At 31.2% G+C, this 21678-nt stretch overlaps 1 protein-coding gene across 4 annotated transcripts in view; it reads left to right on the top strand.

Annotated features, from left to right (window-relative positions):
- Positions 1-21678, top strand: part of LOC118186463 (coiled-coil domain-containing protein 6) — a 119408-nt gene that overhangs the window by 67815 nt on the left and 29915 nt on the right. For all 4 annotated transcript variants that reach the window (XM_035356567.2, XM_035356566.2, XM_035356565.2 and 1 more), the window contains exon 6: positions 14493-14596. In XM_035356567.2, the coding sequence (XP_035212458.1) occupies positions 14493-14596 (104 nt within the window). The remainder of the gene's footprint in view (positions 1-14492; positions 14597-21678) is intronic.

Genomic DNA, 21678 nt, shown 5'->3' with positions numbered 1-21678 from the left:
TGTTTTGAAAATCATGAGATTGTTCTGCCTCTGTGTTAGTGCGAATGACTTGCATTATTTTTCGCTGTCCTCTGGTATGAATTTGCACCATACAATTTATTTTGTGGATAAAGATTTATGAGAATTGACAGCAAGATCCTGGTTTGTAGTATTATGAGTGAGAACTTTTTTCAGTGCAAGAAATAATTATTTCACAGTTTCTTTTTTTTTTTTTTTTTTTTTTTTTTTTTTTTTTTTTTTTTTTTTACTGTCTCGTGTCTCGTACAAAGCACTTCTGTTTTATGCATGCTGACACCAATAATGAATCATGCACCATTCTCTCTTATGTAGACAGCTGAACCCTAGTAATATCTGAAGATTGGAAGAAAGGTGCTGATATACAGTACAAAGTATCTAATCCGGAATGATCTATAATGAGAACCTCAAATCCACAAATGTTTTTTTTTTTTTTTTTTTTTTTTTTTTTTTTTTTTTTTTGGTATGCTCTCTACGCATGCGGGTTTAGCACAAAAAACGAATTTAAGCAACTTACATTGAAAGAAATGTTTAGTAAAATAAAAAAAATAAATATTAAGCCTTTTTTTAATTTGATACCCTTTAGATCATAACTGTTCTTTATTTCATAAATTATGGTTTCATATTTTTAATTCTATAATATCTTCATACCATCTTACCAGATTTAAATTGATGATCTATAATCCGGAATCGGCTAAGTTCCCACAAGTCCGGATTATCGACTTTGTACTGTATGTACAAATATTTAGTATTCTGAGGGAAAGTAAAATTTTATATAAGGGTTTAAAAGTTCTGATTATGCTACTGATTGTATCTTTCAGCTCTGTGGATGAGCATAAATAGCATCAAATGCTTCTAATGCATTTTATTGTTTTGAGTTTAGAATCTTGAGATTGTTGACTTGTTATATTTTTACTGCCTTCTGTGATGAATCATGCACCATACTGATTATACTGTGGATAATTAAACCCAATGATATCTGAGAATTTACATAAAAGTGTTGATTTATAATATGAGCAAAGAAAAAAATTGTTTTTACAAAGGTTTAAAAAGTTCTTTCATACACCTGATTGTGATTTCTATCAGTTCTGTTAATGTGTTAAATGCTATTAAAGCTTTTTATCACTTTCTGGTGGAGATTTTAATGACAGAGGACATCTCTTGTATTTTTACTGCCTTCTGTGATGAATCATGCACCATACTGATTTATTCTGTAGATAATTAAACCGAGTAATTATCTGAGAAAAGGCAGAAAATGCTGATATTTAATATAAATATTATGAGCAAAATGATAATACTTTTATGGCTTTGTTTTGAAAATGAGATTTTTCTGCCTCTAGGTTAGTGCGAATGACTTGCGTTATCTTTCGCTGTCCTCTGGGATGAATCTTGCAGCATACCAATTTATTTTGTTGATAAATAAACCTAAAGATTTATGAGAATTTACAGGAAGGTCCTGGTTTGTAATATTATGTGTGAGACCTTTTTTTTTTTTTTCCCCAATGCAAGAAATTATTTCAGGTTTTTTTTTTTTTTTTTTTTTTTTTTTTGTGTGTGTGTGTGTGTGTACTGTCTGGTAATTAATACAAAGCACCTGTGTTATATGTGTGCTGCCACCTATAATTAATCATACACGATGCTGGTTTCTGCTGTATATAACTGAACCCTAATAATATCTGAAGATTGTCAGAAAGGTCGTTATATATATATATATATATATATATACCAATATTTAGTATTGTGAGGAAAAGTAAAATTTTATATAAAAGTTTAAAAGTTCTGATTATGCTCCTGATTGTATCTTTCAGCTCTGTGTATGAGCATAAATAGCATTAAATGCTTTTAAAGCATTTTATTGCTTTCTGTTTAAAGTCGTGAGATTGTTCAGTTTTCTGTCTCATTATTAGTATAAATGACTTGTTATATTTTTACTGCCTTCTGTGATGAATCATGCACCATACTGATTATGCTGTGGATAATTAAACCCAATGATATCTGAGAATTGGCAGAAGATTGATGATTTCTGATTTGAGCAAAAAAAAAAATTGTTTGTACAAAGGTTTAAAAGGTTGTTTCATACCCCTGATTGTGATTTCTATCAGTTCTGTAAATGCATTAAATGCTATTAAAGCTTTTTATGACTTTCTGGTGAAGATTTTAATGACAGAGGACATCTCTTGTATTTTTATTGCCTTCTGTGATGAATCATGCACCATACTGATTTATTCTGTAGATAATTAAACCCAGTAATTATCTGAGAAAAGGCAGAAAATGCTGATATTTAATATAAATATTATGAGCGAAATGATAATATTTTTATGGTTTTGTTTTGAAAATCATGAGATTGTTCTGCCTCTGTGTTAGTGCGAATGACTTGCATTATTTTTCGCTGTCCTCTGGTATGAATTTGCACCATACAATTTATTTTGTGGATAAAGATTTATGAGAATTGACAGCAAGATCCTGGTTTGTAGTATTATGAGTGAGAACTTTTTTCAGTGGAAGAAATAATTATTTCACAGTTTCTTTTTTTCTTTTTTCTTTTTTTTTTTTTTTTTTTTTTTTTTTACTGTCTCGTGTCTCGTACAAAGCACTTCTGTTTTATGCATGCTGACACCAATAATGAATCATGCACCATTCTCTCTTATGTAGACAGCTGAACCCTAGTAATATCTGAAGATTGGAAGAAAGGTGCTGATATACAGTACAAAGTATCTAATCCGGAATGATCTATAATGAGAACCTCAAATCCACAAATTTTTTTTTTTTTTTTGTATGCTCTCTACGCATGCGGGTTTAGCGCAAAAAACGAATTTAAGCAACTTACATTGAAAGAAATGTTTACTAAAATAAAAAAAATAAATATTAAGCCTTTTTTTAATTTGATACCCTTTAGATCATAACTGTTCTTTATTTCATAAATTATGGTTTCATATTTTTAATTGTATAATATCTTCATACCATCTTACCAGATTTAAATTGATGATCTATAATCCGGAATCGGCTAAGTTCCGACGAGTCCGGATTTGTACTGTATATACAAATATTTAGTATTCTGAGGAAAAGTAAAATTTTATATAAGGGTTTAAAAGTTCTGATTATGCTACTGATTGTATCTTTCAGCTCTGTGGATAAGCATAAATAGCATCAAATGCTTCTAATGCATTTTATTGTTTTGAGTTTAGAATCTTGAGATTGTTGACTTGTTATATTTTTACTGCCTTCTGTGATGAATCATGCACCATACTGATTATACTGTGGATAATTAAACCCAATGATATCTGAGAATTTACAAAAAAGTGTTGATTTATAATATGAGCAAAAAAAAAAATTGTTTTTACAAAGGTTTAAAAAGTTCTTTCATACACCTGATTGTGATTTCTATCAGTTCTGTTAATGTGTTAAATGCTATTAAAGCTTTTTATCACTTTCTGGTGGAGATTTTAATGACAGAGGACATCTCTTGTATTTTTACTGCCTTCTGTGATGAATCATGCACCATACTGATTTATTCTGTAGATAATTAAACCGAGTAATTATCTGAGAAAAGGCAGAAAATGCTGATATTTAATATAAATATTATGAGCAAAATGATAATACTTTTATGGCTTTCTTTTGAAAATGAGATTTTTCTGCCTCTAGGTTAGTGCGAATGACTTGCGTTATCTTTCGCTGTCCTCTGGGATGAATCTTGCAGCATACCAATTTATTTTGTTGATAAATAAACCTAAAGATTTATGAGAATTGACAGGAAGGTCCTGGTTTGTAATATTATGTGTGAGACCTTTTTTTTTTTTTTTTTCCCCCAATGCAAGAAATTATTTCAGGTTTTTTTTTTTTTTTTTTTTTTTTTTTTTTTTTTTTTTTTTGTGTGTGTGTGTGTGTGTGTGTGTGTGTACTGTCTGGTAATTAATACAAAGCACCTGTGTTATATGTGTGCTGCCACCTATAATTAATCATACACCATGCTGGTTTCTGCTGTATATAACTGAACCCTAATAATATCTGAAGATTGTCAAAAAGGTCGTTATATATATATATATATACCAATATTTAGTATTGTGAGGAAAAGTAAAATTTTATATAAAAGTTTAAAAGTTCTGATTATGCTCCTGATTGTATCTTTCAGCTCTGTGTATGAGCATAAATAGCATTAAATGCTTTTAAAGCATTTTATTGCTTTCTGTTTAAAGTCGTGAGATTGTTCAGTTTTCTGTCTCATTATTAGTATAAATGACTTGTTATATTTTTACTGCCTTCTGTGATGAATCATGCACCATACTGATTATGCTGTGGATAATTAAACCCAATGATATCTGAGAATTGGCAGAAAATTGATGATTTCTGATTTGAGCAAAAAAAAAAATTGTTTGTACAAAGGTTTAAAAGGTTGTTTCATACCCCTTATTGTGATTTCTATCAGTTCTGTAAATGCATTAAATGCTACTAAAGCTTTTTATGACTTTCTGGTGAAGATTTTAATGACAGAGGACATCTCTTGTATTTTTATTGCCTTCTGTGATGAATCATGCACCATACTGATTTATTCTGTAGATAATTAAACCCAGTAATTATCTGAGAAAAGGCAGAAAATGCTGATATTTAATATAAATATTATGAGCGAAATGATAATATTTTTATGGTTTTGTTTTGAAAATCATGAGATTGTTCTGCCTCTGTGTTAGTGCGAATGACTTGCATTATTTTTCGCTGTCCTCTGGTATGAATTTGCACCATACAATTTATTTTGTGGATAAAGATTTATGAGAATTGACAGCAAGATCCTGGTTTGTAGTATTATGAGTGAGAACTTTTTTCAGTGCAAGAAATAATTATTTCACAGTTTCTTTTTTTTTTTTTTTTTTTTTTTTTTTTTTTTTTTTTTTTTTTTTTACTGTCTCGTGTCTCGTACAAAGCACTTCTGTTTTATGCATGCTGACACCAATAATGAATCATGCACCATTCTCTCTTATGTAGACAGCTGAACCCTAGTAATATCTGAAGATTGGAAGAAAGGTGCTGATATACAGTACAAAGTATCTAATCCGGAATGATCTATAATGAGAACCTCAAATCCACAAATGTTTTTTTTTTTTTTTTTTTTTTTTTTTTTTTGGTATGCTCTCTACGCATGCGGGTTTAGCACAAAAAACGAATTTAAGCAACTTACATTGAAAGAAATGTTTAGTAAAATAAAAAAAATAAATATTAAGCCTTTTTTTAATTTGATACCCTTTAGATCATAACTGTTCTTTATTTCATAAATTATGGTTTCATATTTTTAATTCTATAATATCTTCATACCATCTTACCAGATTTAAATTGATGATCTATAATCCGGAATCGGCTAAGTTCCCACAAGTCCGGATTATCGACTTTGTACTGTATGTACAAATATTTAGTATTCTGAGGGAAAGTAAAATTTTATATAAGGGTTTAAAAGTTCTGATTATGCTACTGATTGTATCTTTCAGCTCTGTGGATGAGCATAAATAGCATCAAATGCTTCTAATGCATTTTATTGTTTTGAGTTTAGAATCTTGAGATTGTTGACTTGTTATATTTTTACTGCCTTCTGTGATGAATCATGCACCATACTGATTATACTGTGGATAATTAAACCCAATGATATCTGAGAATTTACATAAAAGTGTTGATTTATAATATGAGCAAAGAAAAAAATTGTTTTTACAAAGGTTTAAAAAGTTCTTTCATACACCTGATTGTGATTTCTATCAGTTCTGTTAATGTGTTAAATGCTATTAAAGCTTTTTATCACTTTCTGGTGGAGATTTTAATGACAGAGGACATCTCTTGTATTTTTACTGCCTTCTGTGATGAATCATGCACCATACTGATTTATTCTGTAGATAATTAAACCGAGTAATTATCTGAGAAAAGGCAGAAAATGCTGATATTTAATATAAATATTATGAGCAAAATGATAATACTTTTATGGCTTTGTTTTGAAAATGAGATTTTTCTGCCTCTAGGTTAGTGCGAATGACTTGCGTTATCTTTCGCTGTCCTCTGGGATGAATCTTGCAGCATACCAATTTATTTTGTTGATAAATAAACCTAAAGATTTATGAGAATTTACAGGAAGGTCCTGGTTTGTAATATTATGTGTGAGACCTTTTTTTTTTTTTTCCCCAATGCAAGAAATTATTTCAGGTTTTTTTTTTTTTTTTTTTTTTGTGTGTGTGTGTGTGTGTGTACTGTCTGGTAATTAATACAAAGCACCTGTGTTATATGTGTGCTGCCACCTATAATTAATCATACACGATGCTGGTTTCTGCTGTATATAACTGAACCCTAATAATATCTGAAGATTGTCAGAAAGGTCGTTATATATATATATATATATATATATACCAATATTTAGTATTGTGAGGAAAAGTAAAATTTTATATAAAAGTTTAAAAGTTCTGATTATGCTCCTGATTGTATCTTTCAGCTCTGTGTATGAGCATAAATAGCATTAAATGCTTTTAAAGCATTTTATTGCTTTCTGTTTAAAGTCGTGAGATTGTTCAGTTTTCTGTCTCATTATTAGTATAAATGACTTGTTATATTTTTACTGCCTTCTGTGATGAATCATGCACCATACTGATTATGCTGTGGATAATTAAACCCAATGATATCTGAGAATTGGCAGAAGATTGATGATTTCTGATTTGAGCAAAAAAAAAAATTGTTTGTACAAAGGTTTAAAAGGTTGTTTCATACCCCTGATTGTGATTTCTATCAGTTCTGTAAATGCATTAAATGCTATTAAAGCTTTTTATGACTTTCTGGTGAAGATTTTAATGACAGAGGACATCTCTTGTATTTTTATTGCCTTCTGTGATGAATCATGCACCATACTGATTTATTCTGTAGATAATTAAACCCAGTAATTATCTGAGAAAAGGCAGAAAATGCTGATATTTAATATAAATATTATGAGCGAAATGATAATATTTTTATGGTTTTGTTTTGAAAATCATGAGATTGTTCTGCCTCTGTGTTAGTGCGAATGACTTGCATTATTTTTCGCTGTCCTCTGGTATGAATTTGCACCATACAATTTATTTTGTGGATAAAGATTTATGAGAATTGACAGCAAGATCCTGGTTTGTAGTATTATGAGTGAGAACTTTTTTCAGTGGAAGAAATAATTATTTCACAGTTTCTTTTTTTCTTTTTTCTTTTTTTTTTTTTTTTTTTTTTTTACTGTCTCGTGTCTCGTACAAAGCACTTCTGTTTTATGCATGCTGACACCAATAATGAATCATGCACCATTCTCTCTTATGTAGACAGCTGAACCCTAGTAATATCTGAAGATTGGAAGAAAGGTGCTGATATACAGTACAAAGTATCTAATCCGGAATGATCTATAATGAGAACCTCAAATCCACAAATTTTTTTTTTTTTTTGTATGCTCTCTACGCATGCGGGTTTAGCACAAAAAACGAATTTAAGCAACTTACATTGAAAGAAATGTTTACTAAAATAAAAAAAATAAATATTAAGCCTTTTTTTAATTTGATACCCTTTAGATCATAACTGTTCTTTATTTCATAAATTATGGTTTCATATTTTTAATTGTATAATATCTTCATACCATCTTACCAGATTTAAATTGATGATCTATAATCCGGAATCGGCTAAGTTCCGACGAGTCCGGATTTGTACTGTATATACAAATATTTAGTATTCTGAGGAAAAGTAAAATTTTATATAAGGGTTTAAAAGTTCTGATTATGCTACTGATTGTATCTTTCAGCTCTGTGGATAAGCATAAATAGCATCAAATGCTTCTAATGCATTTTATTGTTTTGAGTTTAGAATCTTGAGATTGTTGACTTGTTATATTTTTACTGCCTTCTGTGATGAATCATGCACCATACTGATTATACTGTGGATAATTAAACCCAATGATATCTGAGAATTTACAAAAAAGTGTTGATTTATAATATGAGCAAAAAAAAAAATTGTTTTTACAAAGGTTTAAAAAGTTCTTTCATACACCTGATTGTGATTTCTATCAGTTCTGTTAATGTGTTAAATGCTATTAAAGCTTTTTATCACTTTCTGGTGGAGATTTTAATGACAGAGGACATCTCTTGTATTTTTACTGCCTTCTGTGATGAATCATGCACCATACTGATTTATTCTGTAGATAATTAAACCGAGTAATTATCTGAGAAAAGGCAGAAAATGCTGATATTTAATATAAATATTATGAGCAAAATGATAATACTTTTATGGCTTTCTTTTGAAAATGAGATTTTTCTGCCTCTAGGTTAGTGCGAATGACTTGCGTTATCTTTCGCTGTCCTCTGGGATGAATCTTGCAGCATACCAATTTATTTTGTTGATAAATAAACCTAAAGATTTATGAGAATTGACAGGAAGGTCCTGGTTTGTAATATTATGTGTGAGACCTTTTTTTTTTTTTTTTCCCCCAATGCAAGAAATTATTTCAGGTTTTTTTTTTTTTTTTTTTTTTTTTTTTTTTTTTTTGTGTGTGTGTGTGTGTGTGTGTGTGTACTGTCTGGTAATTAATACAAAGCACCTGTGTTATATGTGTGCTGCCACCTATAATTAATCATACACCATGCTGGTTTCTGCTGTATATAACTGAACCCTAATAATATCTGAAGATTGTCAAAAAGGTCGTTATATATATATATATATACCAATATTTAGTATTGTGAGGAAAAGTAAAATTTTATATAAAAGTTTAAAAGTTCTGATTATGCTCCTGATTGTATCTTTCAGCTCTGTGTATGAGCATAAATAGCATTAAATGCTTTTAAAGCATTTTATTGCTTTCTGTTTAAAGTCGTGAGATTGTTCAGTTTTCTGTCTCATTATTAGTATAAATGACTTGTTATATTTTTACTGCCTTCTGTGATGAATCATGCACCATACTGATTATGCTGTGGATAATTAAACCCAATGATATCTGAGAATTGGCAGAAAATTGATGATTTCTGATTTGAGCAAAAAAAAAAATTGTTTGTACAAAGGTTTAAAAGGTTGTTTCATACCCCTTATTGTGATTTCTATCAGTTCTGTAAATGCATTAAATGCTACTAAAGCTTTTTATGACTTTCTGGTGAAGATTTTAATGACAGAGGACATCTCTTGTATTTTTATTGCCTTCTGTGATGAATCATGCACCATACTGATTTATTCTGTAGATAATTAAACCCAGTAATTATCTGAGAAAAGGCAGAAAATGCTGATATTTAATATAAATATTATGAGCGAAATGATAATATTTTTATGGTTTTGTTTTGAAAATCATGAGATTGTTTTGCCTCTAGGTTAGTGCGGGGCCCACCAGCGGCCGAGCGGTAAAGACGCTGAACACTGGTAGTTCGGTCCGAGGTACGAATCCCGCGAACGGGCTGGCTGCATGGGCGTTTTCGTGGTTTTCCCCATGTGTTACGTGTATACGAGCCAGTTTCCCTTAGAAAGTCCTCTACGAAAGGCATCCCTCCCCTTAGGCAGATAGCCCTAGTGTGCTTTGCCATAATTAAATACACTACACACTACACTAGGTTAGTGCGAATGACTTGCATTATTTTTCGTTGTCCTCTTGTATGAATTATGCACCATACCAATTTATTTTTTGGATAAAGATTTATGAGAATTGACAGCAAGATCCTGGTTTGTAGTATTATGTGTGAGAACCTTTTTCAGTGCAAGAAATAATTATTTCAGAATTTTTTTTTTTTTTTTTGTACTGTTTTGTGATTAATACAAAGCACTTCTGTTTTATGCATGCTGACACCAATAATGAATCATGCACCAATCTTTCTTATGTGGACCACTGAACCCTAGTAATATCTGAAGATTGGAAGAAAGGTGCTGATATACAGTACAAAGTATCTAATCTGGAATGATCTATAATGACCTCAAATCCACAAAGGTTTTTTTTTTTTTTTTTTTTTTTTTTTTTTTTTTTTTTTTTGTAGTATCCTCTACGCGTGCGCGTTTAGCACAAAAAACGAACTTAAGCAACTTACATTGAAAGAAATGTTTACTAAAGTAAAAAAAATAAATATTAAGCCTTTTTTTTTTTTAAATTTGATACCCTTTAGATCATAACTGCTCTTTATTTCATAAATTATGGTTTCATATTTTTAATTGTATAATATCTTCATACCATCTTACCAGATTTAAATTGATGATCTATAATCCGGAATCGGCTAAGTTCCGACGAGTCCGGATTTGTACTGTATATACAAATATTTAGTATTCTGAGGAAAAGTAAAATTTTATATAAGGGTTTAAAAGTTCTGATTATGCTACTGATTGTATCTTTCAGCTCTGTGGATAAGCATAAATAGCATCAAATGCTTCTAATGCATTTTATGGTTTTGAGTTTAGAATCTTGAGATTGTGACTTGTTATATTTTTACTGCCTTCTGTGATGAATCATGCACCATACTGATTATACTGTGGATAATTAAACCCAATGATATCTGAGAATTTCCAGAAAAGTGATGATTTATAATATGAGCAAAACAAAATTGTTTTTAGAAAGGTTTAAAAAGTTGTTTCATACACCTGATTGTGATTTCTATCAGTTCTGTTAATGTGTTAAATGCTATTAAAGCTTTTTATCACTTTCTGGTGGAGATTTTAATGACAGAGGACATCTCTTGTATTTTTACTGCCTTCTGTGATGAATCATGCACCATACTGATTTATTCTGTAGATAATTAAACCGAGTAATTATCTGAGAAAAGGCAGAAAATGCTGATATTTAATATAAATATTATGAGCAAAATGATAATACTTTTATGGCTTTGTTTTGAAAATAATGAGTTTGTTCTGCCTCTGGGTTAGTGCGAATGACTTGCGTTATCTTTCGCTGTCCTCTGGGATGAATCTTGCAACATACCAATTTGTTTTGTTGATAAATAAACCTAAAGATTTATGAGAATTTACAGGAAGGTCCTGGTTTGTAATATTATGAGTGAGACCTCTTTTTTTTTTTTTTTTTTTTTTTTTTTTCAATGCAAGAAATAATTACTTCAGTTTTTTTTTTTTTTTTTTTTTTTTTTTTTGTGTGTGTGTGTGTGTGTGTGTGTGTACTGTCTGGTAATTAATACAAAGCACCTGTGTTATATGTGTGCTGCCACCTATAATTAATCATACACCATGCTGGTTTCGGCTGTATATAACTGAACCCTAATAATATCTGAAGATTGTCAAAAAGGTCGTTATATATATATATATATACCAATATTTAGTATTGTGAGGAAAAGTAAAATTTATATAAAATTTAAAAGTTCTGATTATGCTCCTGATTGTATCTTTCAGCTCTGTGTATGAGAATAAGTAGCATTAAATCCTTTTAAAGCATTTTATTGCTTTCTGTTTAAAGTCGTGAGATTGTTCAGTTTTCTGTCTCATTATTAGTATAAATGACTTGTTATATTTTTACTGCCTTCTGTGATGAATCATGCACCATACTGATTATGCTGTGGATAATTAAACCCAATGATATCTGAGAATTGGCAGAAAAGTGATGATTTATGATTTGAGCAAAAAAAAATTGTTTGTACAAAGGTTTAAAAGGTTGTTTCATACCCCTTATTGTGATTTCTATCAGTCCTGTGAATGCATTAAAGCCATAAAGATTTTTATGTCTTTTAATGTGAAGGATAATTATTTTTAAAGTTTTATTTTTTTAAGATTTTTCTTTGTTCTGTCTCGTGTTTAGTACCAACGATTTCTGTTATATGTGTGCTGCCATCTACAATGAATCATGCACCATGCTGATTTATTACAGTCAAAAGTCGTTAATCCGGACTCGTCGGGACTTCGGCGATTCTGTGCATGTTCTGCGTTGGCACATGCGCAGAAAGTTTTTATCTTTGAGGTCCGGATTATGGGTGTCCGAATTAACGACTTTTGACTCTATATGGATAACTGAACCCTAGTGATATCTGAAGATTTGCAGAAAGGTGCTGATATGTATACAAATTTTTAGTATTCTGAGGAAAAGTAAAATTTTATATAAGGGTTTAAAAGTTCTGATTGTGCTACTGATTGTATCTTTCAGCTCTGTGGATGAGCATAAACAGCATCAAATGCTTCTAATGCATTTTATTTTTTTGAGTTTATAGTCTTGAGATTGTTCATTATTCTGTCTCGTTACTAATATAAATGACTTGTTATATTTTTACTGCCTTCTGTGATGAATCATGCACCATACTGATTATACTGTGGATAATTAAACCCAATGATATCTGAGAATTTACAGAAAAGTGATGATTTATAATATGAGCAAAAAAAAATGTTTGTACAAAGGTTTAAAAATTTGTTTCGTACACCTGATTGTGATTTCTATCAGTTCTGTTAATGTGTTAAATGATATTAACCCTTTGATGGTTATGAACAAGTTCAGCTCGCAATCGAATCGTGCACACAAACGAGTTCCGCTCGGGAGCAAGATTTTGACCGAAATGGTTAGTAACGAGCACTACTCGCGTTGTGAAATTTTTCCCCAATACACGCTGACGAGCTGACTTCGTTCGCCATTATTATTCTGCACTGATTGTGTTTCAAACGAATGCTACGTGCGAAATTTAGTTAGTTTTACTCTCTACAGATGGCAGTACGAGTTCCATGAATTTCTTTGCATAATGAAGGTGGATTTTTTGGGGGGGGACCTTGTTCATTTTATACGTATTTTGGCGCGGTTTTTAGGGTGTTTGTACAGTAAAATGGTTCAAAAGCGAAAGTTAGATAGGTATGATGATGATTATGATTGTGATACAGAAAGCTTATCAAGTTTCGAATCTGATGAAGACTTTGTTCACAGTATTTCAAGCTCAGAAGACGATTCAAGTGATGAGGAAGATTTTTCGAGTGTTCGACAGTGGTGTATAATTGATTCAAGTTCTCACGCTCCTAGCCGATTTAGTTTTACTGGTGATGTAGGCGTGAAAGCTTGCGTGACAAATATTTCTGAAATTCTCTATTAGAAAGAACCTATTAGACAATGTGTGGTATGTTGTAGCAAAAATGATGCTAATGGAAAAAGAATTCACCATGAAATATGTACGTATTGCAAAGACTGTAATGCCCCATTATGTGCAATTCCATGTTTTAAAGTATATCACACACAAAAAGATTTTTAGGTAATTACTGTATTTATACTGTGCTTCATAAAGTTTTACATTAGTTGTATTTATTTAGTCCTTTCAATTTAATATTTGTCTTATATTTATAATTAACTAATATTTATATAATTGGTTACAATCATTTATAATTTACTGGTTAATAATTATTTTAAAGTACATAAAAACTGTTATTTATGTACTACAAATACTTTAAGAAATTTTTTAAACGCGCGATGCGAGCTATCTACGGCATCGCTAGAGAAAGGTGACATTTTCGGAAGAACGGCGGGGAAAAACAGCTGCCACTTTCAACTACTGTTTACTCCTAATGCTCCGCGAATTAAGTAAATGGAAACTGCTCATTTCCATAACCGTCAAAGGGTTAAAGCTTTTTATCACTTTCTGGTGGAGATTTTAATGACAGAAGACATCTCTTGTATTTTTACTGCCTTCTGTAATGAATCATGCACCATAGTGATTTATTCTGTAGATAATTAAACCCAGTAATTATCTGAGAAAAGGCGGTAAATGCTGATATTTAATATAAATATTATGAGCAAAATGATAATATTTTTATGGCTTTGTTTTGAAAATGAGATTTTTCTGCCTCTGGGTTAGTGCGAATGACTTGCGTTATCTTTCACTGTCCTCTGGGATGAATCATGCAACATACCAATTTATTTTGTGGATAAATAAACCTAAAGAGTTATCAGAATTTACAGCAAGGTCCTGGTTTATCAGTTATTTCTTTCTATTTAAAACCTCCTCCACTACTTTTAGAATGATGTAAATATGAACTTGCGGCTTTTAGAAGATCTAGATGTGGCTTTTGAACATTCCTGAATTCAAATGTGTGGCTGTTACTGGCATGAAGTGTGGCCAATACTGATATTTAATATTAATATTATGAGCAAAATGCAAATATTTTTATGGTTTTCAAATCTAAAGATTTTTGACAATTTGCAGCAAGGTACTGGTATTTAATATTATGAGTGAGAACTGTTTTTAATGCAAAAGATCAAGATTCCCCCTCCCTAAACTAAGAAACACAGAAACAGACTTAAGCCTGTCTTGACAAATCATAATTTGCTTTTAAAAACGTGTTTATTCTAAATACTATATTTTTATAAAAATATATTTTCCTTTGAAATAAATTATCTTTGATTATAATTACGGGCTCTGCGAAACATAAACAACAGTTTATTTAAGAAATTTCTTATGCATGTTCAGAAGTATCACAAAATTTAAAGTCAGGAATCTTTGAGCATGTAATTTAAAAAATTCATAATTTAAATCTGGGTTACTAATCAGTGTTTTTTTTATTATTATTATTTTTTTATTTAGGCATTTTAATGAAATGAGTAGTGCTTTACACACTCGTCCTAGGGCGGCATCCAGTCCTGTTCCTCATAATCCCTCTCCTAGCTCATCTAGGCCTCTTAGTCCAGGTAAATGGATTGATAATTTAAAATATGATTTTAACTTTCCTGATATTTTAATGACATGGTATTGTGTAGTTTTGTAATTATTTTTTATTTAAATAAATATATATTAATGCTGTAATAATATTATCTAAATTTTCTTGTAAATCATTAAATTCCTTGTAAAACCATTCTATTTTTTCCTTTAGGTACATGTGTAATAATTTTTTATTAATTCTCACATTTGATTAATATTGAAAGTCCCCTTTCCTAAAATATTGAAAGTGAATAATAAATGGTATTTAAGTTTGCAATACTGTAATGAAATTGTTTAACTGTGGTAATTTAATTAGTTATTTTGTGAGTTAACCTGACATTACTTGGACCGGGCTTCTGAGGCTCGATGAGTTTGTCAAATCTTTGTAGACCTAATCCCTTAATACTGAAATGCAAACTAAATGACTAAATGTCTTAAATTATCTTCTAAGTAAATGCTTCATATGGTGTTTAATGACCTGCATAAAATATAAATCTATAAACGTTGTCGCGCAGGCCCGGCGCAAGTAGTGCTGGGTTAAGGAATTTTATTAAATGATCGTGTGATGTTTACTGATACCGATAATTAAAACTAAACCACTCTCACCAGTAGCTAGAGAGATAAACCACAGTAATGAAATTGCTTAGGTATATTTTTCATGTCATTCACATGTAAATACAAGCAGAAAGGCTTTTGTGGAAGCATACAGCCTTGACTGTCATAAATAACTTCTCTAAATGCTAATCATCTTAACCAGAAATTGTTTGCAGAAGATAGTGTATAGCGTATATAATTTTATGTTAAAAATTAGTAGGTTTACTTCCACCCATAAAATAATATTAGCTGGAAATTAGTTTTTTTTTTTTTTTTTTTTTAGTTAGCACAGTAATAATGTCTTCAAATTATATTAACCGCTTCCCTTACAAATTTTTTTGAAAGAATTTGCAAAAAATCATCACATTTTTTTTATTTTATTATTAAATACAACAAAACGAAACAAATCAACATTTGTAGGTTTTATGTTGAATTTTTAATTTTTTGAAGATGTAAAAGAATTTATTTTTAATTTTAGTTTACTATCCCGAGTTATCTCGGGCAAACAAAAAAAAGTTAAAATATTAATCTTTGTATGATAGTTTTTGAAACAAGGGACACCACAGAGTGATACCTGACGTTATACACTGGTATCTGGTCTCTTTTCTTACTGGCTTACTGCTGGAATCTCTGTCACGGGAGCAAAGAATACCCTGTCTCGTTGGATTTTTTTCCCCCCACCTTTTCATAATCACTATCTGAAAAATCATCGCTTTCGCTATCTTCCATCATCGCCATTATTTTATTTTTTTCCAACGCATGCATCCTTCTTTACACATTACTAATCCACAAGCCAACGTATACTATACATTAGAGAAACACGCAACCAGTCCCTCCAAAAGAACCGCACAACCAACAAAATTTTCCAAACTGCCAATCAAAGCTGAATATTTCCTTTCATTTCCTCCAGACCGAGTAAAACCGTGATAAAAGAAATCGTACGAACAAATTCTGCTTCACCCGATTTTTCTCGGGATAATAATTAACTGCAATATATACGAACCCGAGATAACTCGGGATAATCAGGCAAGCGATTAATAGGTGTTGACCTGCGATTTGTATGCATCATCATGGATTTTCTTGGATGAAATATAAGTGCATTTAGGCATAAAATTTGATTTATATGCTATATAATTTCTACAGCAGAAAAAACATTTATGGTAGAAAGCAAAATTGTAATTGGATTTTTGCTGCAAAACAAGTGAATTAAAATTACTTCTACCATTGAAAATATTGTGATTTTTATCTTATCAAAACTGATTTACAGTGAAGCCTCTCTGAGCAACCTCCTTTCCAATATGACCATTTATGAAAATTATCAGTAATGATTTTGAGAACATAATAACATTATCAAATGACTCTTTTTTTAAGTCCACAGAAGATCTTTTTAATCATGCCTTATGAAAGTTGAATACTGATATCCTTGATTATTTAAACAAAGTTATCGAATGTGAATGTAGCATAAATATCAAATTTATATGATGGGTAGGCTGAGAAACATGTTTTTAGTATCTTATGATCATTTTAGCTAATGATTGTTCTCAGAGATGCTAACAATTGAGTATTGTAACAGAGGTATTTCTATCTGAATCAACATTTAATGTAGTTTAAAAGGGAACTTAAAATACCAAATGAATTATTCTAATCTAGAATCTATTAAACATCTCATCAGCAGCATTCAAGCTGTGTCAAAGCAAATCGAAAATCAAGTTCAGGCTGTTGCCATGCCGAGGCAGAGAAGTGTTTCTATTCAAACCAGAACATCCCAGTGGACGGTTGTCCAACATCATTTGGGAATGGAAGTGGACTGATATTCGAGATGGCTTGACAAAAGATTCCATCTGGTGTTCTGACGTCCATGCCTCGTGCTAGTTAATCCATAACATAAAAGGTCTCAATGTGAGCTAGTGTCCTCGTCATGGGTGTCTTGTTTTTATCCTTCAGCAAAACTAGTTCTTCTGCCTTGAGATTGGATTTCATTTGATTCCATTTTGAACAGGTTTGCAGATGGTTAAGATATTCCGCACTCCAGAAAGCTAAGTTTTTGAATTAAGGTCCACATAGAAGGCAAGGACAAAGAATCTACAGAATCATTCAGTTCTGGTATCGACAAAAGTGGAGCTCCTATTAGGAAATGACCTGGAGTCAAAGGTTGAAGATCTGTTGAATCAGTTGAAATGGGTGGTAAGGTCAAGAGTTCAAGCAAGCTTCTGTTTGTGTAATTAATGTATAAAACTCTTTGAAGTTTAAAATTGTTGTTTTCCTGACCTTTATCAAATTTCCCTTCATTGATTTTGTATTAGCCTCCTATAATCTGCCAAATGCGGGGAAGAAGGATGAATAAATTTCCATGTTATACCTTCTTTGGAACTAAAGTGTTGGATAGAATCCGATTAACGATTAATAAAAATATTATCAAGAACATTCTTTGTTTCTTTGTAGTTTATGGCATTGTCACGCCAAACAATGGAGGTTTTGTATCGTCTGGCTATAAACTTTCTAAGACGTGCTAAAAATGCTTCAGTAGACAAATCCGGTACTATTTCTAAATTTTCCTTTTTACTGAAGCAAGTAAGTATCGCAATATGTATTTTAAAGTAACCCTATATCTTTTCAAGTTAGGCTTGATGATAACTGGTCCTGCAAAGTCTAGTCATGTTTTTTTTTTTTTTTTTTTTTTTTTTTTAATGTTTTAGTTATTACAACTCTATCTCTGGTTAAGTCTCCTGTCATTTGGCTTTTTGTTCGAAAACAAGTCATGCATTTATAACACGCCTAGCTCTGCCTTGTCTGGAAAACATCCAGTATAATTGTCTGATAAGGGAAGGTGTTTGAACACCCTAATGATGAGATTTTTTGTGAAAATAAATGAATGAAAATTTGTGATAATAATTCAGTGAAATGATGTCTTTTTGGTAAAAGGAGTTTAAGTTTCTGGATTTCTTAAAGATTGGAAAGAATCTCCCACCAACTCGTAAAAGTTCGTCTTCACCAAGAAATACGTTTAAAGATGAAACCTTACTATTACTTGGAACTGGTCATTTCAACAGCAGGCACCGAATTTCAGGTTGAAGTTCAGAATGTTGTACGCATTTGACTAACACCTTTGCTGCATTATGCAATTCAGAAGCACTCAAAAAACTTTATTTTCTTAATGGTGGTTTGATTCAACTGTTGCTTACAAACTTTAAATACCACACAGTAGTTCTAATCAATATGCTAAATGATGAATACCTTTTAATAAATTCGTTCTCAATGGAACTTTAACCTATGACTGTTGAGTTCACACAACTTCCTTTGGAAGTTCAAGCCTTTCATTAACTTCAAAATCTTTTACTGATTCTGCGAGCTTATGCCACAAATCGATGCTCTGTAATAACCGCTTAGGTCCATGCCACCACATATCACTATTTCATAGTTCAGCTAATGTTATTCCTTACATGGAATTAGTCGTCTTCATTCCTCTGGTCAGCATGTCGGCTGGATTTTCATCTCTAGGGCAATAATTCCAGGACTCTGGTATGTTTTCTCTCGTATTTCCGTTACTCGATGTTGGATGAATGGCTTCCATTTATTTAAATTACCCTTTATCCAATGTTAACATCACAGAAGAATCAGACCAAAAATATACATTTATCTGGAGCCTTTTCTCTAACTGCTGTTTCACATTTGAGGCTAATCTTGCTCAAATGAGTGCTCCCTTCAGCTCTAGTCTGAAGAGACAGTTTCTTCAGTGGAACTACTCTGGTTTTGGAAATGACAGAACTACTTCCTATTTCACTGTCCTTCGTGACATATCGCAAGTATATTACAACTCCATATGCCTTCTGACTTGTGTTAGTAAAGCAATGCATATCAATAGCTTTCAATTCTAACTTGTTAGTCTTTCAGAAGTAATATTGTGGAATGATAGACCGCAATATTGATGACAGATGTTAGACCATTTTTTCATTTTGTTTTCAAAGTCCAGTTGCAATGGATCATCCCAATCTATCCCAAATTGCCGAATTTCCTGCTTTAGTATTTTTGCCCTAATAGTGAATGGACTTATTAATTCAGTAGGATCTTAAAGCTTTCCAATCGTTTTAAGAACATCTTTTTTTGTCATTAGCTTTATTTTCCCTCGAGCTTATTAGTTAGATTTTCTGGTAATTTCATTTATATCCCAATACCTTCTGTTCCAGAAATTTCTGTGTTTCACCATTTTTGTGTTCGTGAAAAACTTCCTGCAGATTCGCACAATTTGTTTTCCATTTTCGCATGTTGAAACCCGCAGCTTTAAACATGTATCTAATGTCTTCATATAAGAGTTTAGCTACTTCTTCGTCTTCATCCGCACCTATTATATAGTCTACGTATATAGTTTAACTGCTTTTTGATTTGTTTCCTTAAAGGTATTTATGTGGTGTTTGATAGAAGTGGCAAGTAAAAATGGGTTAGCTGTAGCACCAAACAAAACATGAGCCATCCTAAGTACTTTCGTGTGAGACTTCTCATCCTTATCTGCAAGGTTATTTGCCCACAAAAATCTTACAGCATCCCTATCTTCAGGTGACAGAGAAATTTGAGGAAAGGCTTGTTCAATGTCGACAGTAAATGCTATATTAAGTGTTCAAAATTGTATTAATATCTATACCAACGATGGATTTATATTAGGATGTAATAGAGACAATCATTTAAAGAATACTTGTTTTTCGAATTGGCTGGATGCATCAAATACAACTCTTATCAACTTAGGGTTTATCAGGGTGAATAATTGGCTGGTGAGGCATGTAATGAATTCTTCCTGTTTCTTCAGAACTTTGATTAATTTCCTCTGCTATATCCATTCTTAAATGCTGTTCTATAGCTGACTGATGCTGCTGATGAAGTAGTAAATAATTTCTCAACCTTTTAGACAGTCTATTAAGGCGAGCTTCTGCTTTTACGTAATTTGTATTTAATTCAGATGAATTTTCATTGCAAGGGAATTTAAAGATTAATTTCATATTGCTTTTCCTTAAATTTGATAGTTCTGTTAAAATTCTCTAAAATGTCATTATCTATTTTATTACTTTCCTTCCTTTGTTCAATTCCCAGTGCTTCTAATTCCCAAAACTGCTTTAACTCTGCTGAGATCAATTTTTCGTCACCAGTAATGTCCATGTTTAACAGTTCCCCATTAGATTCAGTCCGGCCTTGAAGGCACCATCCAAATACTGTTTCGGAAGCTACAAGTTTATTTTTAAAACGTTTAAGTCTACCTGTTATTACTTCATGATAGTAATCTGCTCCGATCAGAACAGCAATGTTTTTGTCAGTGTATTCATAATTATCTAACTGTAATCCTGTTAATTCTTTGTTAATTTTAGAAACTGGGATATCAGGAAAAGGTAAATTAGTTAAATATAAATATATTTGATTAGTTTCTAAAGCTTCAATTTCTGTATTTAGGGATGGTTCATTTCTGTTTTCAATTTTAACTTTCACAACATTATAAGTATGTTCTGTTGATTGGTTAACCAGGGTTCGTATGGTCCTTAAAAGTCCTAAATTTTTTTTTTTTTTTTTTTGAATCAACTTTTGGTCCTTAAGTTCTTAATTGTGGGTAAAATCAGCAGAAGGTCCTTAATTTTAATCATCTGAAATTTCTGTATGTTTTTACGACTGCAATTTTGAGTCTGAATCAGCATTTTGGGGGAATATTTTTGTCGATTCACTGGCATATATGGATACCTTTTGAAAGGGTTCTTGGGTTATAATTTGTTCCTATTTCAAATATAAAAGATGGGATACTCAAGTTTCTAAGCAAGAAGTGAAACATAAGCATTTAGAAATACATTATTCCTAATGAAGAGGCTCTTTAACAACTTTTCGCTTTTGTGAATGTGAATTCTTTTATTAAACAGTTCTAAATTTGGTGACCTATCAACTTTTTGGTGATTTTATGATCAGTTTCAATAGAAAATTTTTAATTCCGAGATCTGGGAATTTTTCAACATTTTTTTTTAAACATTGTAACATTAATAAATTTCATTAAAATATTGGTAATATATAAAAATAACATTAAAGCATTTTTATTTTTCGCTGTGTCTATTTTGGAAAATTATTGTATAATATTTTGAATCTGAAAAATAAGCAAGGTATAATGATATAAAGTGCAATTTACCAAAGTTCTTAGCAAAAGCAAAACTAGCTTTGTAATTAATTAAAAATGTCTTCTTTTTAGTTTTTTCCATGTAACTGCCTCAGTATATGCATCAGTTTTCTGTTCAGAGTTCATCAGTTTCAGATCAGAACAAACCTAATGTAGGCATGGCTGGCAAGTTTTGAAATTTAGTTGTGCTCCATCCGTCTGACGCAGTTAGTGTTGTAGCTTCATGCAGAGTTTCTGGGATTGTAACCCAGTTAATATACTTTAAGGTTCCAATAAGCCACTAATACACTAGAGGTGGTAAGTTGTTTTGTATTATTTTTAGTCTCACTAGATGCAAAGAAT

Source organism: Stegodyphus dumicola, chromosome 8, assembly GCF_044657685.1.
Source record: "Stegodyphus dumicola isolate Sdum_Otavi_A_Nest chromosome 8, ASM4465768v1".
NCBI lineage: Eukaryota > Metazoa > Arthropoda > Arachnida > Araneae > Eresidae > Stegodyphus > Stegodyphus dumicola.
The sequence above is the reverse complement of the archived record's forward strand: the minus strand, read 5'-3'. Positions and strand labels throughout refer to the sequence as shown.